General features: G+C 50.0%; 2 protein-coding genes across 2 annotated transcripts in view; one reads left to right on the top strand and one right to left on the bottom strand.

Annotated features, from left to right (window-relative positions):
* The first annotated feature begins 3,664 nt into the window (after positions 1-3,664).
* SREBF2 (sterol regulatory element binding transcription factor 2) lies at positions 3,665-22,639 on the top strand. The gene is made up of 18 exons (XM_010580132.1): positions 3,665-4,049; positions 5,109-5,290; positions 6,437-6,577; positions 8,247-8,468; positions 9,580-9,694; positions 9,903-10,084; positions 10,880-11,072; positions 12,069-12,250; positions 12,923-13,196; positions 14,181-14,350; positions 14,563-14,731; positions 15,280-15,400; positions 16,970-17,079; positions 18,395-18,527; positions 19,091-19,259; positions 20,478-20,663; positions 21,556-21,667; positions 22,343-22,639. Exons 1-18 carry the CDS (start codon positions 3,665-3,667, stop codon positions 22,561-22,563), a joined length of 3,267 nt encoding a protein of 1,088 aa, XP_010578434.1. The 3' UTR covers positions 22,564-22,639.
* A 3,688-nt stretch (positions 22,640-26,327) lies between these two features.
* Positions 26,328-26,431, bottom strand: part of SHISA8 (shisa family member 8) — a 9,607-nt gene continuing 9,503 nt past the window's right edge. The window contains exon 5 of the mRNA XM_010562298.1: positions 26,328-26,420. Coding sequence (XP_010560600.1) covers positions 26,328-26,420 — 93 coding nt within the window. The remainder of the gene's footprint in view (positions 26,421-26,431) is intronic.

Genomic DNA, 26,431 nt, shown 5'->3' with positions numbered 1-26,431 from the left:
CCCCCCCCCCCCGTGTCATCCTAAAACTTCACATCGATGCCAGAGCTCAGACCCACGAGAAAATCCCCGTTTTCCACCCAAGTGCGACAAAAGGAAGCACCCACGTGTGACGCCACCTTTAGTGCTTCCCAAACAGCTCCTGAAAAAGCCTTTAAAAATACAATTTCTGGATGAGCTCTGCCGTCGGCCAGTGACGGGGACCTGGCTGGCCTGCCCCGCTCTGCTCGGCTGTAATCCCGAACAGGGCTCGGCTCTGGGGGGGTGATGCCTAAAGCGTTCTTGTTTAGCAAGATAAAAATTATCTTGCTAAGGGGGATAAAGTTAAACGAGTGCTGTTAAGCTTATAATTGCGATTGATTTGCAGTGTACCTAGGAGCAAAATTCATAGCCCCCTTTTTTTTCTTTATCGCATGTAAAAGAAGACTATACCTTATGTGAATGTAAGGGGCTTAGCTATCTCTCATAAAGCTGCTGGTGCAAATCAAAGGTGATGTTTGCTCTTGTTTTGGCACCTCGTAATGATTTCTTGGGATCCATACGGAAACAGAGATGAATCCCGATGAACCTGGAGCCGGCTCTGAACTGCAGTGTGCCCGGGGAGGTGTGATTCAGAGCGATGAGTAACTTTGGAGAAAGAGCTTCACCTTCCTCCCCAGCTCCTGGGCTGGATTTTCTGGCAGGAGGGGGGGGAACGTACGACAACCCTGCTTTTGTTGTGCTCTGACATGGGTTCAGCTCAGGGTTGGAAGTTCTGCAAGGGTTTTGGTTTGGTTTCTAAGTCATCTTGTTGGCAGGTCTCGGCGTTCCTCTCCCGTTCAGGCTGAGGGACCCTCACCGCTGGCTGCACGGCTTCAGCGGTGGAGGAGGGACGATGCCGGTCGGTCAGGCAGATGTGGCGACTGCTCTGGGATGTCGGCATTCACCGGGGTCGTGCTCCAGGTGGGGGGGGTCTCAGCGCTGAGCCGAAGGCTTCTGGCTCTGCCTACTGCCCCGGCACAAACTCCTCTGCTGGACACGGGCACCTTCGCGCTGGCGGGGGGCCGCTGGATAACGCCGGAGAGCGAGGCCTGAGTCGGTCGCGGGTACGAAGCAGGTCTGGGTTTGGGGCAGAGAGGTTGTTTCCGTCAAGGTTGGGATCTCTACCGCTTTCCGTTTCTCAAAGCACGGCGTCTCCAGGAGCGTGCGGCAGAGCCGAGCCACCACCTGGGAGAGGCAGCCAAAGCCCAGCCCTTGCCTCTCGGCCAGGTATTCAGGCGCTGGGTGCGTGAGAACAGCAGAAGTTGTCGGTGGGCTTGGTTTTGTAACACCTCCTTGGTGTTGGTTAGCCTTGGGTTGGGCTGGGATGGTTTTCTGCAGAAACATCTTGCTCTGCATTAGGGGCCGAGACCTCTTTGGCGCAGAGGGTGCGGGTGATCTGGCGGTGATGCGTTTAGCACCCATAGCTGTCCTCCAAAAGCACCCGAGCTTCCTAACAGTCAGTGTGGACACTCTGTTCTCTGTGTGGGTGAAGGTGTTTTAAAAGGCAGAGATTTGGATTTTGGACGTTGCTGTCTCTCCTGCTTTTCATTTTTCTTGTGTTGCTACTAGGAAAGCTCTTGGGCACTTTAAAAGAGGTGGGTTTGATCCCCTGGCAGTCTAATTCTTTAAAATTAATCTTTAGACCTTTTGCATGTAGTCAAAGTTATGTCTGTGATAAGGATGTGATTTAACTTGTGAAAGCAAGAGTAGTTTTTTTAATAAGATATTAAATCTGCGGTGTTGAACACAATGTTCTTTAAAACACAGTACTTGAAATTTGGCTCTCGCACTGGAATTTACTCTTCCAGAGCAAACCTTGTCCGATATGTGTTTATAGTAGTAGTGCTGATAGTGAAATAGCAGTGCCATCAAATGAAAAGTTTGAGAAGTACGTAGTTGGATTATCAAGTTTATCACGTTGAGGGTTATTTGGGATGGTCTTAGCTGCGGTCGGTTGGAGGGTGAAAAGCTGCTTAATGTACATCTAGATGTTATGCAGAAGTGTTAATCTTTAAACAGCCCTCCTTGCTCTGGGAATGTTTTATGAAAGTTTACTGAGGCATTGCATAAAAAAAAACTTTCATTCTTCTAGTTAAAATTGGAGACAAAGGTTTGGTCCGGCCAGTCCCGGAGGGCCGCCAGCACTCCGTGCCGGGGGAACCACGTGTCCCCACTTAGTGTCAGGTTGTAAATAGGTCAGGAGGGCACACCTCCATCCAACAGACTTAAGCTCTGAAGAGCAATGGTCGTGGGCAATGCTTAAATGTGTATAAGGATGCGGAGTGATTGCTGTCGGAGGGGAAGGAGAGTAGTATTGTAGAAATATAGAAATACGGCAAAACATTTGTTGAGGGAGCAAGAGGCTTGGGGGACGATCCCTTTGCTCTGTCTCAGGAGTGTCAGACAAATGAATGGGATAATGTGTGTGGGTAGCATTTTGGAGAAGCAAATTAATAGCCCTCTTATTGCTGGGACAATTTCCACGGAAACATTTTGTGAAAAATTTGCTTCTTTGAACCCCCTTCATAAACCACAGCAGCAACGTCCTTCAGGTTTGTGGACGAGAAAGCTCCTGGTGTAAGGGGCCCTTTGCCATATTTTTTCCTATAAATCAGAAATCTATTTTCTACTTTCTAAACCCAGATTTATTATTTAGTTATAAACTCTCCATTATGTTTGTGGGTCCCCTCCCTTTCTTCCTATTTTCAGAAAGCTGTGGAAGAGCCAGAGCAGCATGGGCAGATCCTGGGATGGGAAAGGATGTCTGACTCCTCATGCCACCGCCCACACACGGATCAGGGGAAGTGTTCAGGTAGCTTAGGATGCATAATTGCATTAAGTTGGATTAGAAGGAAAAGGAAGCTTCACTTATGAACAATGATCTCTTGGTTGTGAAACTTTTTCCTCTGTGAGGGAGAGCTATAGCGTTGTGGTAGGAGCCTCGTGATGTGGGCTGATAAAATCCTGGAGAAGGTGGGATGGAGAGAAACTGCTGTGCAGTGATTGCAGGCAGGGGATCAATAGGCAAAAAAAACAACAGCAAAAAGTTATTCTGGTGGTTTAAGCACATGCATGGATTTCTCCCGCTACAGTTCTATAAAGTGTTGTTTCGCCTAGTGTTTTTTCCCCAATTTCCAGTATGTTTGAAAATACAGCAAAGTTAAGGTGAATGCTTATCCCATTTCTTCATTTTCCAGATAATTCAGTGGGGCAGGAGGGACAGGGGGCTTGAAAGCACCCTAGAAGTTGGGTGGGAGAACGGTTAGTGCTGGAATTGCGGAGGTGCTTGGTTTCTTCCTTCTGCAAGGACTAGACCAAAGCAGTGATGGAACAAGACTCTAATGTTTTAGATGTATTGGAGATGGCTTTAAGTTCTAGTCTGTGCTCGGACCCTGTAGCCTGGGAAAGTGTTGTCGGAGAGTCCTGCCTTTCCCCCGAACAGCGGCAGCAGTGCCCCACTGCCGGCCACCTCTTGGTTTCTTTCTGGAGGTGTTAGGTTGGTGTGGTATGTTCTCTGGAGGTTTTGAAGGACCCAGAGCTCCCTTCTGTGCACGCACACCGTTCTTCGAGTCCTGACATAACGGCGGGCCTCAAAGCGTATGGGCAATAAAGCGGCATTGAACGCATTTTCCTCTGTTTTACAGAGATGCTGCAGTTCGTCAGTAACCAGGCGGGAGACTTTCCGGATCTGTTTTCGGATCACCTGTGTGGCACCTTCCAGGGCAGCGGCAGCGGTGGCAGCAGCGGTGGGACCCTGGAACCGCAGTTGCAGCGGCCGTACAGCCAGGTGCAGCTCCAGCCCTTCCCGCCGCCCCCCGCCTCCCCCCAGCTCCAGAGCCTGCCGGTCAAAGGGGCACAGGCAGCACCACCGGCCCCTCCGCGGTCGGCCCCGCTCCTTCAGCCCCGGCCCCCGCTCCAGCCGCAGCTCCAGCAGCAGGCCGTGATGATTACACCGACATTCAGCTCTGCTCCCCAGACCAGGATTATCCAGCAGCCGCTGATCTACCAGAACGCAGCCACGAGTTTCCAAGGTAGCGGTTGGGGTGCTTGGGCTATGGGTGTGCCTGGCAAGCTCGACATTTTGGGGTGCTCAGGCTATGGGTGTGCCTGGTGCGCTCGCCATTTTGGGGTGCTCAGGCTACTGGTGTGCCTGGTGCGCTCGCCATTTTGGGGTGCTCGGGCTATGGGTGTGCCTGGTGCGCTTGCCATTTTGGGGTGCTCAGGCTACTGGTGTGCCTGGTGCACTCACAATAAATGGTGTCGGTGTTCAAACTCCAAAAGCATCCTCAGCCACGACAAGCCTGACGATCCTTTTCTTATGGTGCTGCCTGTGTGGCATCCCTTCTGCCTACGTTGCTTTGGAGTTGGGGGAGCACGAGAAACCATCATAAATGAAATCTTAAGTCTTTTTGTGTTACTTCCAGCAATAGTTGTCTTGCTGCTCTCCTCTGTTACGGCCTTTTCTCCTATGGCTCTCAGGAGGCTTGAGAAAAGCACGTCTAAAAAATGGTTGTTGGCAAGCCTGTCCTCCCACTGATGGGTGCAGGAGGCAGATCCAGCCCTGAAGCTCCAGTCTGTCCCACGTGGCAGTCCGGAATGAAGGTGCCTTTTAACTACCAAACTCTTGAGTGCAGTACTTGTGTTGAGCAGAGACACTTCTAGGGATATTTAATGATGACTGGATCTTCCTTTGTGAATGCCAGTTGTCTTGATCCTCTTCAGCAGGTGTTGATTCCTTACATGATAGATAGGATCCTAGGGCCCACCAAGCTCAACAGGAGTGGGCAGCTGCTGGTTGGGTGTCCTGCGTAATGTCGCTGAAGTCATGAGTCCTGTGCTATCAGACCAAAGGTTTTTGACTTTGTTCTCTTAGCTGATCCTCTGTGCCTCCTGGAAAGCTGCTATTCTAGGTGCAGTGTCCTCTTGCATGAGGCACCAAAGGAACTGGAATCTTCCCAACGTGTGGGATGTGTTAGATGAGTGCTGCCTACTGAGAAGCTCTGGGAAGGAGTCAAGCTAGGAGCATCTGCAGGCTCCGGAACAGAGACCTGTGTCTCTGGACTATTCCTGACATCTCTTCTGCTTTTCAGTTCTCCAGCCTCAAGTCCAGAGCCTGGTGACATCCTCCCAGGTTCAGCCGGTTACCATCCAGCAGCAAGTGCAGACTGTGCAGGCCCAGCGAGTGCTGACGCAGGCTGCCAACGGCACCATCCAGACATTAACACCAGCCACGGTCCAGACGGTTGCTGCACCACAGGTCCAGCAAGTTCCAGTAAGTAAAAATGTGGAGTGATCCAGGGATCCGGCAGAAGAAGAAATTGCTTTTGAGGGTCTGGTCTCTTGGCTTGCCAGGGGAAAGGCAAGTCTTCCCTGAGAGGTATTTCTAGTCAGCCTGTGTTCCAGAAGCATTTTACTTCATGGAAGTCATGTGTGAGAGTCCCTGTTGTGAGCTGTGACGTGACTTCAAGTAGTGGGCAATGTTCAGAAACAGTTTTCACTAAAACAGCTGCATAACTAAGCTTGGTCTAAAATATTTTTGTAACTTGGTGCTGTCAAACTGGATTTGAAACCTTACTTGAACAAGCTTTCTTTGACTTTTGCCTGCTTCTTTGCAAGTCCACCATCTCTACCATGTCTTATAAGGGCCAGCTGATACTGGAATGTTTTCTTCCAATTCTTCTGCCACAGTTTCTTTGATCTTTTTCCTGCTACAGTGTCATGTGATTTTGTTTTAAAACATACACAAGAGTGAAAATCTTGTGTGTCTTTGTATTATATAAAAATGTTTATGGCTAGGGGACTCTCTCAATATGACAAGGTTGCTCTGCTTCAGTTGTACTGTGCCATCTGTAGTGCTCTCTGTTTGAGAGTCAACAAGGTATTTCAAAAAATAAGAGCAAGCTGTGTTATGGCAAAATAACTTACAGTTGGTTTTGATCTGCTTGATATTCATGGTACAGATCCTTGTGGTGAAATTGGAGGGGGGGAAGCTACTATAGGTATCTGCCAAAGCAGGCTGTCCTAGCCACATTAGACTCGGAGTACTCAACCAGTTAATGTAGCGAGCTAATTATAGGTGTAATTGGAGAGGGGAAGGGAGCTTTTCCATCAGCTCTTTTGTGTTTTGACATACTCGTTTACCTCTGGTGACTGATTTGGAAACCAATGTCCTGGTGGTTCCTCTGCTCCCCTCCCTCCAGTGCTGTTCAGACTGTCTCATGGTCAGAGTTTGCATCCGGGGCCCACAAAAACCATTCAGGTGATGCAGGGCACAAGGTGAAAGAAATACTCGCCCTGCTCTTTTGCCATCCACTGAGATGTAAAGTTACAACTCTGTCATCGCTTATGTCTGGCTACGGAAATCATCAGAGAAATACGTGCCTGCTCTCCCCTTCACCTGTAACTCTCTTCCACCTAGGTTCTGGTCCAACCTCAGATCATAAAAACGGACTCCCTTGTCTTGACAACCCTGAAAGCGGACGGTAATCCCGTTATGGCTGCAGTACAGAACCCAGCGCTGACAGCACTCGCTGCTCCCATTCAGACCACAGCTCTGCAGGTACCACACGGATGACGTTCTTCCTTCCTGCTCCTCACTGACGTCCTTTCCTCTTAACGCGAGGAAGAGATTTGGGCTTTAGTATTCTGCAGTGGTGCGAATGGGAGGGGGTTTGAGGGCTGCTCTAGACACGTCCGCAGTGAGTAATGCCCTGTTTCTGCCAAGGCTAAACACACAGATTGTACTTTTTTGGCAGCCTCCCATGGCCAGCAAGCAAAGACCAAGGGCATGTTTCTGTTTACCTTTTTTTGGTATTACAAGGAGAGGAATATGACCTAAAAATTCCATCCAGTTTTTAACCTCTGGAAGGTACTTGAAACTGAAAGCTAGCTCACTCGGAATACCTGTGGAACTTTCTTTTCCCCCTCAGTAGTGTCTAATAGCAGTATGTTGAATGTGAAAACTAATTAAGCTACTTTTCGGGGGGCATTTGCAGTGAGGATTCAGTACATGCATTGGAGGTGGCAGCTGTGCTTCATGGCCTCCACTTCTTATCAACTCTGAGAAACTTGTGGCCCCAAAGACGCGTTTATTACGATCTTGTACATTCTGAACAGATATCTCTGTTCAGATATTTACTGGGGGAGATAAACTTGCAAGTCTGGACTTAAGTTTTGACTTCTTTTGCATAGCATGGTAGGCTTCTTACGTACTTGTTAGCAGCCAGGTTAGTTGAAGATTTTAGCCTGCTTGCTTTTAGGTGACGTTTTCACACAGAGGTGAGGTTTATGTGATTGTGTCCGTCTGAGATGCAATCCGTAAATAAAAGACTATTTCAGAGTCGAAATTGTTCCTGAAGTTGCTCATGGCTAGTTTATTCTCATTTATGCTAGCCTGTCTTTTGACAGAAATAACTCTTCCTCTCTATAACCACTTCTCTGATCCTTGGTGTACTTCAGAGAACATGTGTACCCTTCTTATTCTTGTTTTGCTGGGTTAAGCAGTCTAAGCTTTCTTTACTCCCACTGTCCTAGAAGCCCCTCTTTGCAACTGTTCTGTGGGATTCATCATCTTTTATTGCAGAGTAGGTACTGCTTTAATTTGGTGTAGGTGGTCTGTCCTAAATCTAGATGCCCAAGTTGGAGCATTTCATGCCAGTGTATATCACTCATTGCCTTAGTTCCTAATCTTAAGGCATTTTTATAGCTTATGGAGCTATTTTTTTCCATTTAATTGAATTCAGATCAACTGCATTGCTCAAGCCAAGGTTTGTTTTTTTCCATAGTTGGGTCCTTTCTACCATTGCCATTACCAGTTTGGAAGCAGCATTGCCTGTTGATGATGTGACTTTATTTGTCCACAGAAAAGGTGGATTTGGCCACTTGGGGCATAAGGATTGTAGGAGCAAGGAGGAGCCTTGGTCCGTTCCTCTATTTAGTGGATGAACAGAGCATGGTATTGGCAGAAGAGTGTTGGTGCTCTTGGAGAACAAGAGATGTTCTTACTCCATGGTGACCAGTGTGGGAGGCAGGGTGGCAGATTCTTCCTGTGCTGCTGTGCCAATGCTCGTGCCAGCTAAGGAAGACAGGAGGAACTGGCATATCTTCTTTTCTGACCTGTACAAACTTTTCCTGATGCTTTTTTTGTTTATTCCTTTTTCTTTTACCATCATAAACCTTATCTAAATTGGCTGATTGCTCGTGATGCTTGTTACACATGGTCTTTGTAGACCCTTGTTGGGAGCAATGGGACCATTTTGACCACAATGCCAGTGATGGTGGGACAAGAAAAGGTGCCTATCAAACAAGTTCCTGGGGGTGTCAAGCAACCAGAACCACCTAAAGAAGGAGAGAGGAGAACAACTCACAACATCATTGAAAAGCGTTACCGGTCATCCATAAATGACAAGATCATTGAGCTGAAGGACCTTGTCATGGGGACAGATGCCAAGGTAAAGATGTGGAATAAGAGCAAATCTAGCATCATAAACACTTTCTCTTCAAGTGCTTGTTGCTCTACCAAATGAATTAGTTGAGTACATATGACTGTTAGTAGTGTGCACGTGTGTATTGGCATAAGACTGGTGAGAAACACTTGTGCGATGGAAAGCTTGATAATTGTACTCAGGAAGAGTCACGTGTAAAATGTTTATTTTACTATGCTAGTGGTACTGTTTCTTGAAAATAAGCTATACCTTATGCGTTTGTTCTTAGGTCTAACTTAAATAGGCCCTCTAGGTAGAATATCCAAGGGGATGTTTTGATAACTGCCAAACCAGAGCTTGCTTAATTTAAGTTTCCTTTTCCATGTGACTGCAGGAGGGCTGAGGGTTTACAGAGCTTTCCAATTTGTTTCCTTTAGATACTGAGTTGTGTATCTAAAGTATGTGCTTGCTCAAGTATTAGAAGCTTTCTCGCACCATGTGTTCAGGGTTGTCCTATTCACTTTACCTCATGCTGGCAGAGCAGGGAGTAGTATTCTTGATACCTTGCATGGTCTGTACAAATACGTGCACTAGTGAAGTCACCTCCTATTGCTGGGTGGAATTGGAAGCTTACATGTGCAGTGGCTTCATAGTACTTTGGGCTTGTGTTTACAAGCTAAACTTGGAAGCAAGTGTTTTCATGGGGATGGCCAAGGGAGTGAGGCAAGGAGAGCACCACTTATCTAGGAATTAAACAGTGAATGATGGTTAACAGACAGCAGCTTGTTCCATCCCAGAAGAGAGCCACTTCATTTCAAAACTATGGTACTTCCAAAGGACTATTTCTGGCTGAAACCCAGATGTGAACTCTGTTGTAATTTGGACGTTAATCTGTTTCCATTGTACTATTTTTATAAGATCTTTGAGAGACCCCAGTCCTTGTGTGTCTTTCAAAGTCTGATACCTTGCCCACAGAGCATGCCCCACTGTTGGTGTCTTTGCAGCTGCTGAGTGGTCCTTTACACACTTTTCTTTCTGCTGCTGCACGATACAATGGGTTGTGGTATCCCTACAAGCAGGAGTGACCCTTTGACACTCTTCAAACAAACTGCTTTCTGTATGTCTTAATTCCTCACAGATGCACAAGTCTGGAGTCCTGAGGAAAGCCATTGATTACATTAAATACCTGCAGCAGGCCAACCATAAGCTGAGGCAGGAGAACATGGTTCTGAAGCTGGCTAACCAAAAAAACAGTAAGTTGTGGAGGCTGTGCGGCAGGGGGGAGGCAGTCAGCAGGAACGTAGGATGCCTCTTGCAGTTTGTTATCCTTGACAGAGGTAGGTAACACGCACGTGGCATCGATAGTGGCCAGTGTTACTCCAGGTGACAGAGCCAACCTGAGTGACACTGGCAGGGTGCAGGATCGAGAAGCATGTACATAGTGCACTCTGATTTTTGCAGAGCTGTTGAAGGGCATTGACCTAAGCAGTCTGGTTGACAACGATGTGGATCTGAAGATAGATGACTTCAACCAGAACGTGCTGCTGATGTCTCCTCCAGCCTCTGACTCAGGATCCCAGGCTGGCTTCTCTCCCTATTCCATTGATTCAGAGCCAGGAAGCCCACTCCTTGATGATGCAAAGGTATTTGTGACTTCAGCTGTCAAATTGAAGGCATCTACTTCAGGGGTACGTAAGGGCCAGAATTTAAATTCTCCTAATTCTCAAGAGTGGAACCCGCAGATGTCTGGCAAGCAGATCTGTAGGGGTCAGAGATCCTTTGTAAGGATGAGGAAGGTGCATGGGTGTGTTGCGTTTTTTCTTAAACTATTGAGACTACTTCCTGAGCTGTATTATCTGAGCCATACCCCAGCTGCTAGAAGAACTGTACGTGGCCTTCAGCCCCTGTAGAGTCTCTGTGGACTTACAGTGTATGTTTATGACCCAAAGAGCCCCTGGCTTTCCAGGGATATGCATGTCCAGTGAATAAAGCAGGAGAACTTGGAAATGGATGATGACATCAGCTGTGGTTAATGAGACCGTAAGTAACCACAGCAACAGAAGGCTGTTAGCTGTCTTCGGCTGACAGGTTTGTTCTGTGGATATCACAGAAGAAATGGGTCTTCCGGGAGATCCTCAAAAGAGTAAGGGCAGCAAAGGTTAATCCTAGCATAAACCAGGAATCCAGTTAATGATAACTGAAATGACTGGGAACAGAAGGAAGGTGGAGGCACTCAAATACTTCAGCCTTATCTTACTAAGCTAGGGAAAGCTTCACTGGCATTCTTGCTGATCTTGATCTTCAAAGCAAATTTTAAAATGTCTTCTGTTTCTCCTTCCCTACACCTCCCCTGGCAGAATGTGGTTTTATTCTACAGAATGGTAAGCAGGTTTTTTTTTTCTCCTCTTACTTTTCTCTCCACTCCTCTTCCTTTGAAGGTTAAAGATGAGCCCGACTCTCCTCCCGTGGCCCTTGGTATGGTGGATCGCTCTCGAATACTCCTCTGTGCTCTCACGTTCCTTTGCCTTTCCTTCAATCCTCTGACATCCCTCCTGGATGCCCGAGGAACGCCGGAGTCTGACAGCCTGGTGCGCCACGGCTCTGGCAGGAACGTGCTGACCATTGAGTCAGGTAACAACTAGAGTAGTTTGGACCACAGAAAGTGGCCAGGTTTACACGTGATCTCCCTAAAAATCATCTGCAGCTGTGGCTGCTGCAGGTCACAAGGTGGACTGTGGGTGTGATCCAGTAGGATGGTTTTGTGTGTTCAGGGAGTTGTACGACCTTTGTTTAATGGTTGGGGAGGGGTAGTAACTGCAGGGCTGGGCGTGGAAGGAGAGCCAGCCCAGAGTGCTTGGACACGGTTCCAGTTTACATGCACATCCAGCGTTCTTGTGCAAAACCAGCTGTTACTCAGTGTGGTGAGGTAGAGGGGGCACCCGTTTGTAGCCCAGCAGCCTGAGCTCTTGGGATAGACCCTTGAAAAGGAGTTCAGGGTAAGGGACGTCCTCCTGTCCTCACCAGTCTTAGAGGCATGGTCACTTTATATTTGTTTTTAAGGTAACTGATTTTTGTAACTTAGTAATAAGTAATAGGTGAAGAGTTACTTCAGAAACACTGTTGCTGTAGGGTCTTGCAACTGGCTTGTTCGATACACTTATTCCATAATATTTACAGTTTAGAGTACAGCAGCTTAGGGGAGGGCAGGGCATTCTGTAGGCATGCTGTCATTTCCCTGACTGGTAAATATGCTTCCTCAGAGTTGCTTTGTAAACTTAATTAAGACCAGAAAATGACACTGAAGTATTGAGTGTACCCATGGGTGTATCCGATAGAAAAATCAGAATACAAGGTACTCAGTGAAAACCAAGTGCTGACTCATGTATTTTTTTATAGATCAGTTTTGTAAAAATAACTATTTTGATTTAGTTGGGAATGTTGTGGCTTGGAGTTTGGATGAAGAGCTGTTGATACAGGTGTTTCCTGATTAAAATGTAGTCTTTGCAAAAGTTGATACCACATGTGGCAAGCATAGCAAGATATATTTCTGGGTCTGTGCTCATCCTGTTGCTAGGCTTTTGGTGTCCAGATTAACTTTTAACTTTCCTTTTGGGATGTCCATCGCAGATGCGGGTAGCTGGTTCGGCTGGATGATGCCCACACTGATCCTGTGGCTCGTGAATGGAGTGATTGTACTGAGCGTGTTCGTAAAGCTCCTTGTGCATGGAGAGCCAGTGACCCGGCTGCACTCAAGGTCATCGGTCACGTTCTGGAGGCATCGCAAGCAAGCGGACCTGGATTTGGCACGGGTAAAGTTGACTTGTTGTTTTGCATCAAATGCATCTTCTGGGGGGGGATGCAGCCTAGTGAGGCAGTGGCTTGGCACTTGCAAGAGCATGGTATTACTCGAGGGGATTATCCTGTCTGATTTCAGAGAAGCCGGTGCTAGGCTGTCTTGAGTGGATTGCCCTCCTCCCTCAGCCTAAATTAGTGACGCATGGACATCAGCACTGGAGGAGGCTCTTAACTTCTATCCTTGTTCCTTGCTGCTGCATCTTGTAGCAATCTCTGTTGGCAAGGTCTTGGGTTTTGTCCATAATCTGGCCTCTGCTGTGTCTGTATGTCTGCTGTCCTCCAGCCTCTTGGAAGTCCTCTCCATTGTTGAGGCAGCATTTGGCTTTTGATATGGGGACCCTGAAACCTCTAGGTTGTTTGAGAAGGCAGGAAGTTCCTTTCGCCTAGTGCCGATGTCTCGCAGGCAGTGCAGGATCGGAGCCACGTGTGCAAAGAGACGTGTAGGGCCAGATTTGAAGCTGGTGTAAATTGCCTTCATGTTTACTGGGACTATGTTGACTTCCCTCAGCTAAAGATCTTGTCCTAGCTTGCACATCAGTTTGTCTTCCTCCCAATGCCAAGGAGATCCCAAAGCGTCTCTGTGATGGTGCTTTTGGTCGTCAAACCTTTTGTCATGTTATTTGCAGGGGGATTTTGCTGCAGCTGCGTCAAACCTGCAGACTTGCCTGTCGGTACTCGGCCGAGCGCTACCGGCTTCCCGCCTGGACTTGGCCTGCAGCCTGTCCTGGAACGTGATCCGCTATAGCCTGCAGAAGCTGGCGCTGGTGCGGTGGCTGCTGAAGAGGACTTCTCACCAGTGGCGGGCAAGGGAGGCCACTGCAGGCTTTGAGGACGAGGCCAAGACCAGCGCTCGGGATGCAGCTCTAGCATATCATAAGCTCCATCAGCTCCACATAACAGGTAGGAGCTGAGGTGGCAGATCTGCTGTCCTCGTTTTGCCAAATGAGGAGGCTCAGAGCCAATCCTGGGGGATACAGGCAGAGCACTACGGCCTCCCTCCTCTGCGAGGGCTGCTGTTGGGAATGAGCCTGACAAATTCTAGGAGCCACTTACTAAAACACAACAGGTTCATGCAATAAAAGAGCTCCGTAAGAATGAGCAAAGCAACAGCAGTGTCTTGAGTAACGTGTTCCTGAGTCTGCAGAGGTGGCTGAGAGTCTGTCCCAAGCAGGTGTTTGATTGAATGCAGTCCCTTTTTGCTGCTGTTAAGGGCTTGTTTCATCCCTATCACTTGGGAACGTGATGTGGAAGCAGGGGCTGGGGTTAATTGCTGGAAGAATTTAAATTTCCGAATCTGTAGAGTGCAGATTGCCACTTGGTGTTGATATGCTTTGAAAACCTGGGTGTGTGCACATGTACTGAGGAAGTGCTTGAATGTTCCTTGTGAACGGTTGTTTTTGCCGTTTCCTTGGCAAGCCAATTTGCAATGTTAATAGGCTCTGAGCACATCAGAAATCCAAGCTCAACTTCCTTCTGCCTAATCATGCTGTGTGAATTGCAGCCATGCCACCAGGGATAAGTACTTGTCCTTAATATTATCTGTGTAGGTACAGGTGTGGACTGCAAAGGAGTTCGGTTTTAAGATGGTGATGAATATAGCAAGACAAAATTTGCTGATGATTTTATCCTAACTGGTTTAGCTACACAGGGCTTTCTCACAGAAGCGAAGCTGTGGATGCATGCCAACCTTGGTATCTGTGGAGGGAACACTCGGTTATGGTTGTTCTGTTGTCTGAATACAAAGTAGGCATACAATGTTGTAAACTCACGTCAGCAGGTTCTTATTGTCTCTTTAGGATAGCAGCCCTGCAAATCATGGTAGTGTTTAGTAGCTGGTATTACTGCATTAAAAGTTGAACACTTTTCCTTTCCCTCCTGGTGCAGGTAAACTTCCCTCCAGCTCAGCTTACTCGGGCTTGCACATGGCCCTGTGTGCAGTGAATCTGGCCGAGTGCGCAGAAGAAAAGATCCCACCCAGCACAATGGCAGAAATCCACCTGACGGCCGCGGTTGGCTTGAAAACCCGCTGTGGAGGCAAGCTTGGCTTCCTAGCGGTGAGTTGTCTCCTCTCCTATCACACCTCCAAGCAGAGCTCTAGGAAGACCTGCAAGCTGGTATTGCCATAGCTCAGGGCATCTGCTAGCACTACAATTACATTATGGCCTGCAATTATGATATGAGCTGTAATTATGATATGACCTTTGTCCTCAGTGGTGTGTCTCTTTCCCTGGATGCTGTTCTCAATCTTAGCCTCTCCTTTCCCCAGAGCTACTTTCTAAGCCAGGCTCAAAGCCTGTGCAGCTCGGAGCGGAGTGCCATTCCTGACTCATTGCGTTGGCTGTGCCACCCCCTGGGACAGAAGTTTTTTGTGGAGCGAAGCTGGACGGTGAAGTCTGCTGCGAAAGAGAGCCTGTACTGCACCCAAAGAAACCCTGGTGAGAGCCGCTTTTGTCCCGAGTGCTTGGCAGTTTGTGCACCTCTGGGAAAAAGCAGGTGTCTTGTTTGAGAGTGTGCTCTTGTATGGGTGCCCTGCTTGTGGTCTTGATGGGCGAGAGGGGCTGTGGAGCTAAGAAACGTCTCCTCAGCCTGCAGGAGCTGGTTCTGTTCCCTTTGGATACTGTGCTGTGTCATCTTGCTTGTGTCTTTATATGCTGGAACACAACCTGGATGTGGCCCTGAATGTCGGGGGTGACTTTGGGGTGACCAAGGTTTATCCTGCTCAGAGTGGTGTCATCACTATTTTGCTGAGTGGCTGAAGTGCCAGAGGGATGTTTGGCCAAGAGCTGCAGCTTTATAAATGGATTAAAGGATTAAAAAGGCCCTCAAAACTTAGTCTTTAGAAATCTTTGCATTAATTCCTCAAGAATTTCCCTCTGCTGTTCTTCCTCTTGCTCCTGCATTTTGAGTCTTCTTTTTGGTTGTATTGGGAGGTGGCTATCACAGTATACAAGTGAAATGGTTTGGTTTTTTTCTTCCTCTCTAGCGGATCCTATTGCACAAGTTCATCAGGCGTTTTGTGAGAACCTGCTAGAGCGAGCAGTGGATTCACTCGTGAAGCCTCAGACCAGGAAAGAGATAGTGGGACAAGAGGAGGAGGAGCCATGGTAAGCTTGTGTGCTGTGCTGGGAACTGCTCACTGCAGCTGCAGGCTCTGAGGCAGAGCTCATAACTGTTGACTGAGTGCTCTGGGGCAAATTGAGTGGTTAGTCCTTATTAAAGACTTGAAATGACAACGTTAAATCTGACCACCACAGCTTATTAGCAGGGCGAGCTCTGCCTCTTCATGTTAAAACCTCTGAAGTCACAGGTGAACCCAGGTGTGGTAAGGATTTCTGGTGTCAGCTGGCATAGTACTGGTTGATTCCTGGACTGGATGGATGGCACTTTCTCTGCTGTGACAAAGTTTAATGTTCAGGAGCACTAAAATTAGCATGCACCTACCACTTCTATAGGCCAGAACATATGTTCAGGGCTCTGAGAGCATGGAGGTCTGGCATTTCAGAGAGTGACCCCACCAGCTTGCTACCTTGTGCGTGAGTATTCTCCTCAAGTGCTGCATTTACCAGCAGTGAAAAATCAAACTGACGTGTGGCAAGAGGGGGAGAGATGATGTCGGCCAAAATTGTCATTGCCTCTAAGTTCTGTGACCAAATGAAAGGGACTGATAGGTGGGAGTTGGAGCAACTTTTTGTATTCACCCATGCCCAGCTCTTTCCTGGACTCCACAAGAAGCGGACCCCCAGCCTTTGCCAGCAATTCTGCACTGTTTCTAGTTGATCTCCACATGTGCTGGTGCCAGGCAAATGGTACATAAATATATGGGAAGCTCTGTAAGGATCCTGTCCCCAAAAAGTGTGGGTAAAAACCTCAAGTGGGAAGATAACCCAGTTCCCCTACCTATGTAGGGGAAATATTGCACATTCAACCTTTTTTTTTTTTTTAAAATATCATGTCTGTTTTCTAGCATCGTTGCAGAGAATGAGCAGCAGTTCTGTCTAATTGCTTGCACAATACAAATGCTTGTGATCAGATGCTGCTGTTGATGATGAGAGAAGGTAGCAGGATTTGTGTGAGGTGGACTGTCAGTATACTTGTGGGAGTCCTGTCTCCTCATGGGAAGGACTAGCTTGAGTAATACAGCAAGCCTTTTTGTCCCCCTCTAGGGGCAGGAGCTCAAGATCTTCCTTTGTAGCATGTCCCAGGAAATTAGATCATTGCTGCATATGCAACTTTCTCTGACCAACGCTATGAACGTGTTGTCACTTGCATTCATACATATTTGCCTATATGCAAATAGTCGCTCGCAGCAGTGTAGTTCAGCCTCTTTTGGAGGCAGTGATTGAAAAGGAGCCTGTCATCAACTTGTAACATATGTCATGTCCAGCATCACTGTAGTTGAGCTGAGACTCCCAGGTCGTCTCTAGTTCTGTGCTGGTCTCCTTGCACGGGGAGATGTGAGGCTGCTTCTCCCTGAGCATCTGTCTGTGTGCTTCCACTCTCGGGGCAGTCTCTTCAGTCTGGCAGTGTTGTGTTACTTGTAGAGCTTGAACTTTCTGCTGGCTTAATGGGTCAATGTCGTTTAAAAATGCCTTGTGACTGATGAGAAATGCCTTCAGGCTTTGGTATCTCCTGTTTGACAGCATAGCAAAGGTCTGCCTTACTTCTTGTTTCAGCGAGTTCTCCAGTGCCATGGAGTACCTGAAATTGCTCAACTCTTTCTTGGACTCGATGGGGAGCGGAGCCCCGCCCTTTGCCAGCAATTCTGTACTCAAGTCTGCCCTGGGTAAGTCTGCAGAACCGAAGCTCTCCCAGCTGCAGGAACTACTGCTGATACGAGTTCCCTCTCTCCCCACCACCTCTCAAACTGCAGGCAAGGAGAAATGCAGTCCTTGGAGCGAGACTTGATTGCTGAGCAGCAGCACACCACAATGTGGTACAGCAGCTCAGACTGGAAGAGGGTGGTTGGGAAGGCTTGTAAATTTGGCTGTGTATCGTAATGCTGCATGCCCAGGTGGGACTGCTGTTATTTGTATTGCCGGGCATATTCCAAGCTGAACCCCGTGCCCTCACCTGAGAGCTTGCTCCTGGCAATACAAAGCAAGAGGAAGGGTGTAGCGTATAAACAAGTATAGCAGTGTTGCAGTTGAGGTACAGGAAGGTTTTTTCCACTTAATTACCCATTGTACCAAATACAGGTTGACCTCAATTTCACAGCAGCTGTCACATATTCCTCAATCTCCAGAGACCTGAGGCCCCTGCTGTAGGCAAGCTCTAGGCATATATTGAGACATGCTTGGTTTGATCCCTTGGTGTATATTTAGTGGGACAATGAGAGCTGTAGACTCCCTCTGAGCCATGCGCTCATCTGGGCTTGGGTGGTAGCAGGCTGCTGGAGTATTCATCTTGCTTGGTGTTGGTACAGGCAGCACCTGGCAGGTGACCAGACTGCTGCTGGAGTTTTAGACACAGACTAACTGTGCTATACCTAAAATGTATAGAGCAAACATAGATGGAAAACTAGGTATTTCTTTTTCTAGGGATTATATTTTGCTATAAAGGGAAGTCTATACTTGGGTCAATATTGTCATGAAATTTAAAAGCAGGTCAGAATAGCAGAGCATATGTCCTTTGGCCCTAGGTAAGCTTTGGAAAGTTTTTGAGGGGATGTTAAGTGATGAAGAAAATTACATAGGTAACCTGATTTACTGGCTTGATGGTGATTAGTATCAAAGCACAGTGTATACGAGTGGAGTTGTTATTTTGGGGTGGTGAGTGGAGAGCCTTGTTGACAAGGAAGTCAACAGATTTCTAGATAAGTAGATGGGGTAAGTTCCTGTTGACAAAATACAAACTTGGCATCCAAAATTCTGCTTGCAGTCAGATGTAGGGGGTTTGCCTGCTGCCAAGTTCCTCTGTGTTCCTACAGCACATCTCAGCGTTTACCTGGATGGCTGCATTCCCGTGGGATCAATTTGGGCTCGTTAGCATTGATCTCAGTGGAAGGCACTGGCAAGGGCACGTGACACCCGCTCGCTTCTCTGAGCGGGAGGGAGCTGGGTGTCCTCTCCTGGGCTGCAGCTTATGATTCTGTTTCACAGGCCCTGATGTGGTATGCAGATGGTGGTCAGCAGCGGTGGCTATGGCGATCGGTTGGCTCAGAGGGGACGACACGGCTGTGAGGTCACATTTTGCAGAAGTGGAGCGCATGCCAAAATCCCTGGAGATGTCAGAGTGCGTAGGCCTCGTATGACTTTCACGTACTTGCTCCTTCTAAACGGGGGTGGCTCTTCCCCTAACGCTGTCCTGTAGGGCTACCCCGACCTGTGCTTTGGAGTTGCACGCCTCTTGTGCTCTGGGACACAATAACATGACATGTGAATGTGCTCAGCGGTTGGTTCATGTGTAGGTCAAGGCTTGCAGGCTGATATTAGAGCTGTGGACTGGAAGTGTCAGAATTGCTTCTTTAGGGATGTCTTCTGGCTTTGTTCTAATTGCACAGCCTCCCGCCTTCCAAAATCAAACAATACTCACGCACTGACGGAAAGGCTGCTGTCATCATCTTGGTTCTTTTGCACTAAAGCATCTTTGCCAGTTTCCTTCCATTTCTCTGTGCAGTCTGTGTAGGTGAGGAACAATTTCCATCTTTTTTCTGTCTAAGAAATGACAATATCTCTGCTTTTGAAGATGGGAGGGTGAAAGCTGATGCTGGTTGCTGCTTGAGCTCAGCTCCTGGGGCTGCCCTGTGGCAGCATGACATGGTACTACTTGAAAGCAGTGCTCTCTTTCTCTTTCAGGAATGCCCTAGTGAAAGCCACCTTCTACGTCTGTAAAGCTATGCAGGCCTCACTGTCTGGGAAGGCAGATGGACAGCAGAGCTCCCTGGGTCACTGTGAGAGGGCCAGCAGTCACTTATGGAACAGCGTCAACATGAGCAGCGGCGTCTCCAGCACTGTCCTCAGCAATGTAAGAGCTATAAGCCCCGGGATAACACATGGTCTGTCTTAGTTGTAAGGTTGGTCTTGCTGCAGGTATATCACTTCCTCCTTGTATCTGCATTCTCCATCCAGCCTCTGTCTCATGGGAGCAGAGGGGAAACTTCCTCCCTTTCCTTGCAAAGGGCATTAACATCTTTGTGCCTCTGCTGTCTGGAGGAGCAGAGCTGCAAGTACAACATCGTTTCCCTGGGCCTGATCTCAGATAGCTGAGCTCTCACTCCTCTCCTGCCAGTAGCTGTCTCCCCCTTCTGGTGCTTTGACCACTTCAAATTTGGCCCATGGAAAGCATCCATCTCCATCCTCCAAATGATGTTGCTGACACCTGTAAAGCAGGACATCATTAAGTCAAATCTGCTCTGTTTCAGGCAGCACTCATGAGTGTTTGAACCCTCTACTGCAGAAGTGGGACTGCCATGCTATTCCTGAGTTTGTATGGGGCTTGTTTCTCTTCTTTCCAGGATTACCTAGAGCTGGAGCTTCCCTTCACGGTGTATGGGACACTGTTCTGGTCCCTTCTGTCGCTCCTGGGTGGCAGCTGTCGTGCATTGTAGTTGCATTGCATGTTGTGGCAGTAACTGTGCAATGTTTCTGCAGTGCAGCACAGAGGCACTCGCCGCTTCGCCAGCACGGGTAGGGTCTGCTAAGAACAGCCAGGACAGCGAGTGGTGCTGGGGGGCAGCAGCAGATGGGGAGAAGGGATTTGGGCAGCTGCTGTGGGCTGTGTCAGGACTGCCTTTTTTTGTTGTTTGTTTCCTTTTTTTTTTTCCTCCCCTCTGCAGGTAGCAAGGCTGTCTTTGCTCTTTCCCATTAGTTAATATCGTTGTTTGGGCAGGAAAGCCTTTGCAGAAAGCTGGGGCATTGCTGGTGTGATATCCCCTTGGCATGCCTTGTCTGGAGTGGGGTCAGTGTCAGCCTTTGGAGATGCCATCCCTCCTGGAGGGGACAGCCACTCCTTGGGCACAGCCTGGCACTTGTTCCTTAGGCTAGACCTCTTGGTGCCGAGCCCCAGGGATGCTGCCTGGGCAAAAGGCAAAAGTCCTGTGCCTTTTGGTGTGTCTTGGTGGGGCGACTTGGCTGGGAGGGCTGGGGGTGCTGCTGTGTCAGCAGCTGTGTAGCAAATGACCTGTTACTCACCTGATGGGTTGTGTTAATTGGCATGTGTGCCTGGGCCCCCTGGCTCTTGCAGATGATCCAGCTGCTGGCCTGTGACTTGCTGCTCTCTCTCCGCACCAGCCTGTGGCAGAAGCAGGCGAATGCCAGCCAGGCCCTGGGTGAGACCTACCATGCCTCGGCCCCCGAGCTGACAGGCTTCCAGCGAGACCTCGGCAGCCTGCGCAAGCTGGCCCATGGCTTCAGGCCCGCCTATCGCAAGGTGACGGCTTGCATCCTTTGCCTGCTTCAGCTTAGCTGTAGCCCTTCCCGGGGGGCAATGGGGAAGCAGCCCTTGGAAACATGGGGTGTGTGTGGGCTTGAGCAGTTTGGACACCTGGGGTGGGATGGTCTGCCACCAGCGACTTCCATACTTTCTCTTGGTGGGTGATAAGGGGGCTCCCATGGGAGCCCAGTGTGTGTGGGGAGGTGCCTGCTTTAGTTTCTGCCTAGAAAACCATCAGCAGGGCTGTATTGCCAAGTAAATACTATGGTGTCCTGTCCTTTAACATGGCTTCAGACCTGGTCAGTCCCTCCAGGGAGTGTGGAAGGAGGCTTCCTTGGCCATGTTGGCTCTGCAGGTAGCTGGGGGGTCAGACACCTTCTGCACCTGTAGAGTACCAGGTGCTTCTTTGGGGGGTTTCCCCGCTTCTGTTCTGTTTAGACCATCTAGCTTTAAGCCTCTGTGGAGGAAGTGTAGTCTAATACTTGGACAAGAGCGTTGTCCTGGTATTGTCCAAACTCTGGATTTCAAAGTTTGATGCTGTTGTGAGAGCGCTGCACTAGCAGCCTGGGGTGAGACGTCCACCTAGGCCACAGTGCCAGGGTTTGCTGTCCTGTTTTCTGCCCTGTTCCCTGCTCTCATTCTTCCCCCTTTCCAGGCCACTTAGTTACGTGTCAAAAGCTTTTTCCCCCTTTTTGCAGTTGCCCTGACCTGCAAATTCCCCAGAGACAGGTGGGAAGATCAGGGAGAAGCAGGGAAGTGGGTCTCTGTTGTTGTCAATCCGTCAGTGCTCCGCTCTTGACATGGCGGTGGCTGAGGGATGATGCGAGTTCAGCCGCAGCGCAAGCCCTGCCAGCCCACCTCCTCCCCCCCATCCCGCCTTCCCTTCCAGGTCTTCCTCCACGAGGCCACAGTGCGCCTGATGGCGGGTGCCAGCCCTACCCGCACCCACCAGCTGCTGGAGCACAGCTTGAGGCGACGCACCCCCCAGAGCAGCAAGCAAGGTGGGCTCCAGGGCCCTGGCAGCGACCCGCTGCCTGTGGGGCTGGGAGGGGGCAGCGCTCAGGCAAGGTGGGGGGGCATGGCTGCCATGCACAGCATCTTCCCCATGTCTGAGGCTCAGGATAATGAGCTCCCATCAGCCTACGGCTCATGGTGATGCTTCTGCCGTGCTCTCTACAAGCCGGCTAATGCGAGCTGCCAACCCCTTGGCTGGAGGTGTCGGCGAACAGGCTAGAAAACATGCGTTTTTGTACAGCCACGCATGCACAAAGCTTGGCAGAGTTCAGGGTGGTCAGTGCAAAGGCAGAAGCCAGGAATCCTAAAGGGGGAGAGCCAAGAGACATTCTGCTGGTTATAAAATTCCTTGGGGGTTTAAGGAAATGGGCAGATGTGTGTGCCAGTGCTGGGATGAGCCCTAGGAAGTGAAGTGAAAGGGACTGTCTCTGTAGAAGACAGGATCGTCAGTCCCTGCCTGACTCCAGCTCAGACTGTTCTCCCCTGCCAGCCTAAAGCAGCTGCCTGGGGATCCGCAGGGAGCCCCTCAGTCTTGGCACAGCTGGGGGATGCCAGCCAGGGATGCCTGTGCTAACTGGTGCTAGTCGAGGCCCTGCATGGCGGGGTTTTGTCATGCAGGTGGTAGCTTCATTGTGAGCTTTTTCCCTCCTCTTTGCATGCAGGTGAACTGGACACCCTGCCGGGCCAGAGGGAGCGAGCCACAGCCATCCTGTTGGCCTGCCGCCATCTCCCCCTCTCCTTCCTCTCCTCCCCGGGCCAGCGAGCGGTGCTGCTGGCTGAGGCCGCCCGCACCTTGGAGAAGGTGGGGGACAAGCGCTCCTGCAACGACTGCCAGCAGATGATTGTCAAGCTGAGCGGGGGCACGGCCATCGCCGCCTCCTAATGCTGGCGTGGGGCCTACTCATGTAAAGACAGCCTGGCTGACTGTCAGCCTAGACTTCCCTTCTGGAGCTTAAAAGGAAGAAAAAAAAAAAAAAAAAGTGCTAGGTTAGGGCCGTGCTGGTGGGATCGCGATGGGGTGGGAGAGGGAGGGAGGGTTTCGGTTTTGTTTTGGTTTTGGGTTTTGTGGGTTTTTTTTACCTTGCCCCAGGTTTAGCTTTATTAGCCCCCTTGCTTGTTCTCAGGCACTGCAGCAGGAATCTGTCTAGTTGTGGTTTTTGCGACTGTGCCTGGGGCTGTTGGGAAGTGCTGCCCCAACCTGGAGCCCCCATCCCTGCTGGGGGAGAAGCCCACAAACCCAAGGCATAGAGAAGTGGCACACCCTGTGTCTGTCCTCAGGGGCCTCTTGTTCTCTTCCCAAACATCTCTGTGGAAAGGAACCTTTGGGGGGACAGAGGATCTGCTCAAGCCTTGCCCCATGGGGCTACTGGGCTCTGGGGCTGTTCCCAAGGTGGGGGGGAGGAAGGCACCAGCTTTCCTTGAGCTGTGTGTCAGGAAACTGAAGGCCCCTAGACCCAACTTACAGAGGTGCTCTGAGAGTATTACGTGGGGCCAGTACTGCCTGGCAAATTTCTCTACGGTTTTTATACAGGTTTTTTTATAGGAGTGTTTGTGGCTTTACAAAAACATAGGGAACGATGCAGCAGATTTCCCTTCCTCTCCACTTCATGCGCCTCCTTTCTGTGATAGCTGCCTCTGGTTTTTGGCAGGGGGCTGGGTTTGTGGCAGCCTACAACAAGCGGAGCCTCGTAGAAGGCCGGGGCATCCCTGGTCATCCAGTGCTGGGAGGCAGCAGAGGTGGACGTGCAGCACCCTGCACTCGGCACGAAGGGTGAATGCTGCTCTGGTGCCTTGTTGTTGATGCAGAAACAATTTTTTAGAAACAGTTTTTTATTTTACTCAACTCCCAGTCCCAGAACTTGTCTTCAGGTGTTTCTCCTTCCCTCCAACTGCTCAACAGCTCCTGAGCAGCTCCAGGGACTGGGAGGCACTGGTTCAGGGTGTGAGTCTCCCAGCTCTGTTACCGTTGCTATTCAGAGCAGTTTGACTTGCAGGTGTTGAATTGCCTGTGACTTTTCAAGAGGGGGAGGAGGATTGGGGACAGGGAGGGAACAGTTTGCCCTCTTTCTCTCTGCCTTTCCTGTTGCATCTCTCCAAAGAAGTGCAAAGCAGTTGCCCTCTCATGCAAATGTGGAAACCAGCCCTTGGCAGGCGGGCATCACTGCTTCTCCCTGTGCATAACTGGCGTGTGCTCCGTGTCAGCAGCTAGAAGCATTTACATAAGGGCAGCAGCCCAATCCTGTCCTGTCCCAGTCATCCCTTACAGCCTGATTCCTGCAAAATCAGAATTCAGACTGTTTTGCAAGAAGCTTCTACATGTATCTGGCTTTTGCAGAGGAGCATGAGAGCTTGAGCTCCTTCCAAAATGAGGGGAAAAAGATGGGGGCTTGTTGCCTCACTTTGCATGGGGTCTTTTGGCATCTGGGAGGGGGATTTCATGTGCTGTGGGAATTGAACATAGTGCTAGTCCTGGAGTTGCCTGGCTTCAACAAATTGGAAACGGGGCCCAGGAGAAACCTGTCTCTCAGCAAAGCCCATTCCCAGCGGCCCTAGGCTATAGCCACAAACAACAGCATAGGGACCAGAAGATGCTTCCCTCTCTCCCCTGCTTTATTTGGGGAATAGCTGGTGCACACCCAGCTGCGATGGCTGGCAGCCTGTGCTGCTCGCCCCACTGGCAGGCAGGGGGGGGTCCCTTGCTTCCTGCTGCCAGTCAGAGGTGAGCTCATCCTCTGAGGATGCTCTTGCCTGTCTTCGATCAGCATAGGGGATGCTCTGATGGCAGCCACGTCTGCTTTGAGCAGGGATCCCAAGTGTGCAGAACAGCTCTTGGGTTTGGGGGGTTTGGATTGCCCATCCCAAGTTTCCTAGCTTATCAGGGATCCTATGTGGGGGGGGGTGTGGTGTGATCGCACCCTCCTACTTTTTTTCCTCTTAAGTGGCTCTCACACTGTCTTCCTGCTCATGGGTTTTTCCTAAAATACAGAAACTCCTTACCTGTGACAACCTCAGAGTTATTTTGCATTTCTCCAGATCTGCATCCAACACATGGGAAGTTTTGTGCTTTAGTAATTGGAAAAGGGAGATGCTGAGGCTTCACTTTGTCACTAACGGTGGACCGAGTCCTGGGGGATGGGCTGCAGGGAGTACAGGCTGGGCTGGGGGTGGGAGGCTGCTGGGCTGAAACCCTGGTAGCTAACAGCATCACCCACGGATGGTACTTCTCTCCCTTCCAGGGCAAGGGATCTTTGCCCTGTTTTTTCTACACTGTTTATAAATTTGCTGCCCATCTGTCCCTACAACTTTTTTTATATGTGTGTGTATATACTGTAACTTTTTTTTGTGGGTTGGAGGAAATTGTTTTATGGATTATGTGAAGAAAGTCTATTTATCCACATGGAGTTTGGAGTAGGGGTGCTCTGTGATACGAGGTGCAACTGGTGGTGGGGAGGTTCCCTGGGGAACATATCTGCTGTCTGAAAACCCTGTTCTAGGGCTCCTGAGCATCTGTTACCTAATAAAGGCAAATGTTGCCACCACCTCCTGCCTGCCCTCTTTCTCAGCCCTCTCCATCCCACCCAGCAGCTGCTCTTAAGCATAGGTGAACCTGAAATGTCCTTCGGAGACATCCAACACTGCAAGCACCTCAGGAAGCTGTCAGTCCTTTGTCCAGATAACCTGGAAAATGGAGCTGTACGGCTGGTAACGGAAGATGGTCCCTTGGTGGAGCACGTGTGGTGTCTCTGTGCTCCTTTGGAAGCAACCCAAGGGGCTGATGGCTCGAGCAGAGCCAAGGGAGGCAGAGCTGGGCCAGAAGCCTGCAATTTTAGGAGCATCTATACGGGAGGAAAACTTTTACCTGACCTTGCTCGGAACAATGTCCTTTCGCTCCATCTCTTTGTTTCTCTGCTCCCCCTGGTAAAACTGTCAGAACCATTAAACCTCAGACAGAGGAGATCTGTTTGGTTTTCGCATAGCTGCTCCAAGGGGTCTGCCATTGGCCCTGGAAGCTGTGTTCCCACCACTTCCCCCATTGGGGGGGTTCCCCGGGCCCTGTGGGAATGGGCTTCGCTGCCCGGGGGAAGGAGCTGGGGTTTTGGGAGCAGTGTGGGGTCCCCCAGCCAATCCATACCCAGGCCGTACAGTTTAATGTATTGTTTATTGACAAGGTGGAGGCTAGAGCATTGGGGAAAGGGAGGCTGGGGAGGGAAAGAGGCTGCTGGGACTCTGCTGGCAGTGCCAGGACAATGCTTTGAGTCCGTTGCTCTTCCCCCACCTGGTCCCGGGGGTGCCTGGCCCCAGCAGGATGTTTCCCCCCATCCCTGGGAGCTGTAGTCTGTCCAGCGTCGGCCCCCGTCCCCCGAGCAGTGCGCTGCTCAGCCAACGTGCCCCCGGCTCAGCCTCTATCATGGGAAGGGCCGAGAACGGCTGAAACTTGTTGCCCAGATGAGAGGGACGGTCAGGCCCACAGTGCCTCCTCGACGGTGGAGCGCAGCCAGCGGCCCCCATCCCCGGGAGAGGAAGGACGGTGCGTCCCCCACCACGGCCATCCGTCTCGATGCTTTGCTCCAGCGGGCCAGCCCGGGGGGAGGCCGTCAGCGACATTCAGGCGAGCGGACAGCCCTGGTCCCCTGATGGCGCCGGCTGTCAGACGGTGACCTCGGTCTTGCTGTTGGTGGCGAGGTGCCGGGCGGGCTGGCCGTACAGCGGGGCAGTGGGGCCGAAGGCCTCGGGCGGCCCCTCGGGGCGCA

Source organism: Haliaeetus leucocephalus, unplaced genomic scaffold (assembly GCF_000737465.1).
Source record: "Haliaeetus leucocephalus isolate CR32 unplaced genomic scaffold, Haliaeetus_leucocephalus-4.0 Scaffold0, whole genome shotgun sequence".
NCBI classification, from domain to species: Eukaryota; Metazoa; Chordata; class Aves; order Accipitriformes; family Accipitridae; genus Haliaeetus; species Haliaeetus leucocephalus.
This window is presented reverse-complemented; position numbering and strand designations above follow the sequence as displayed.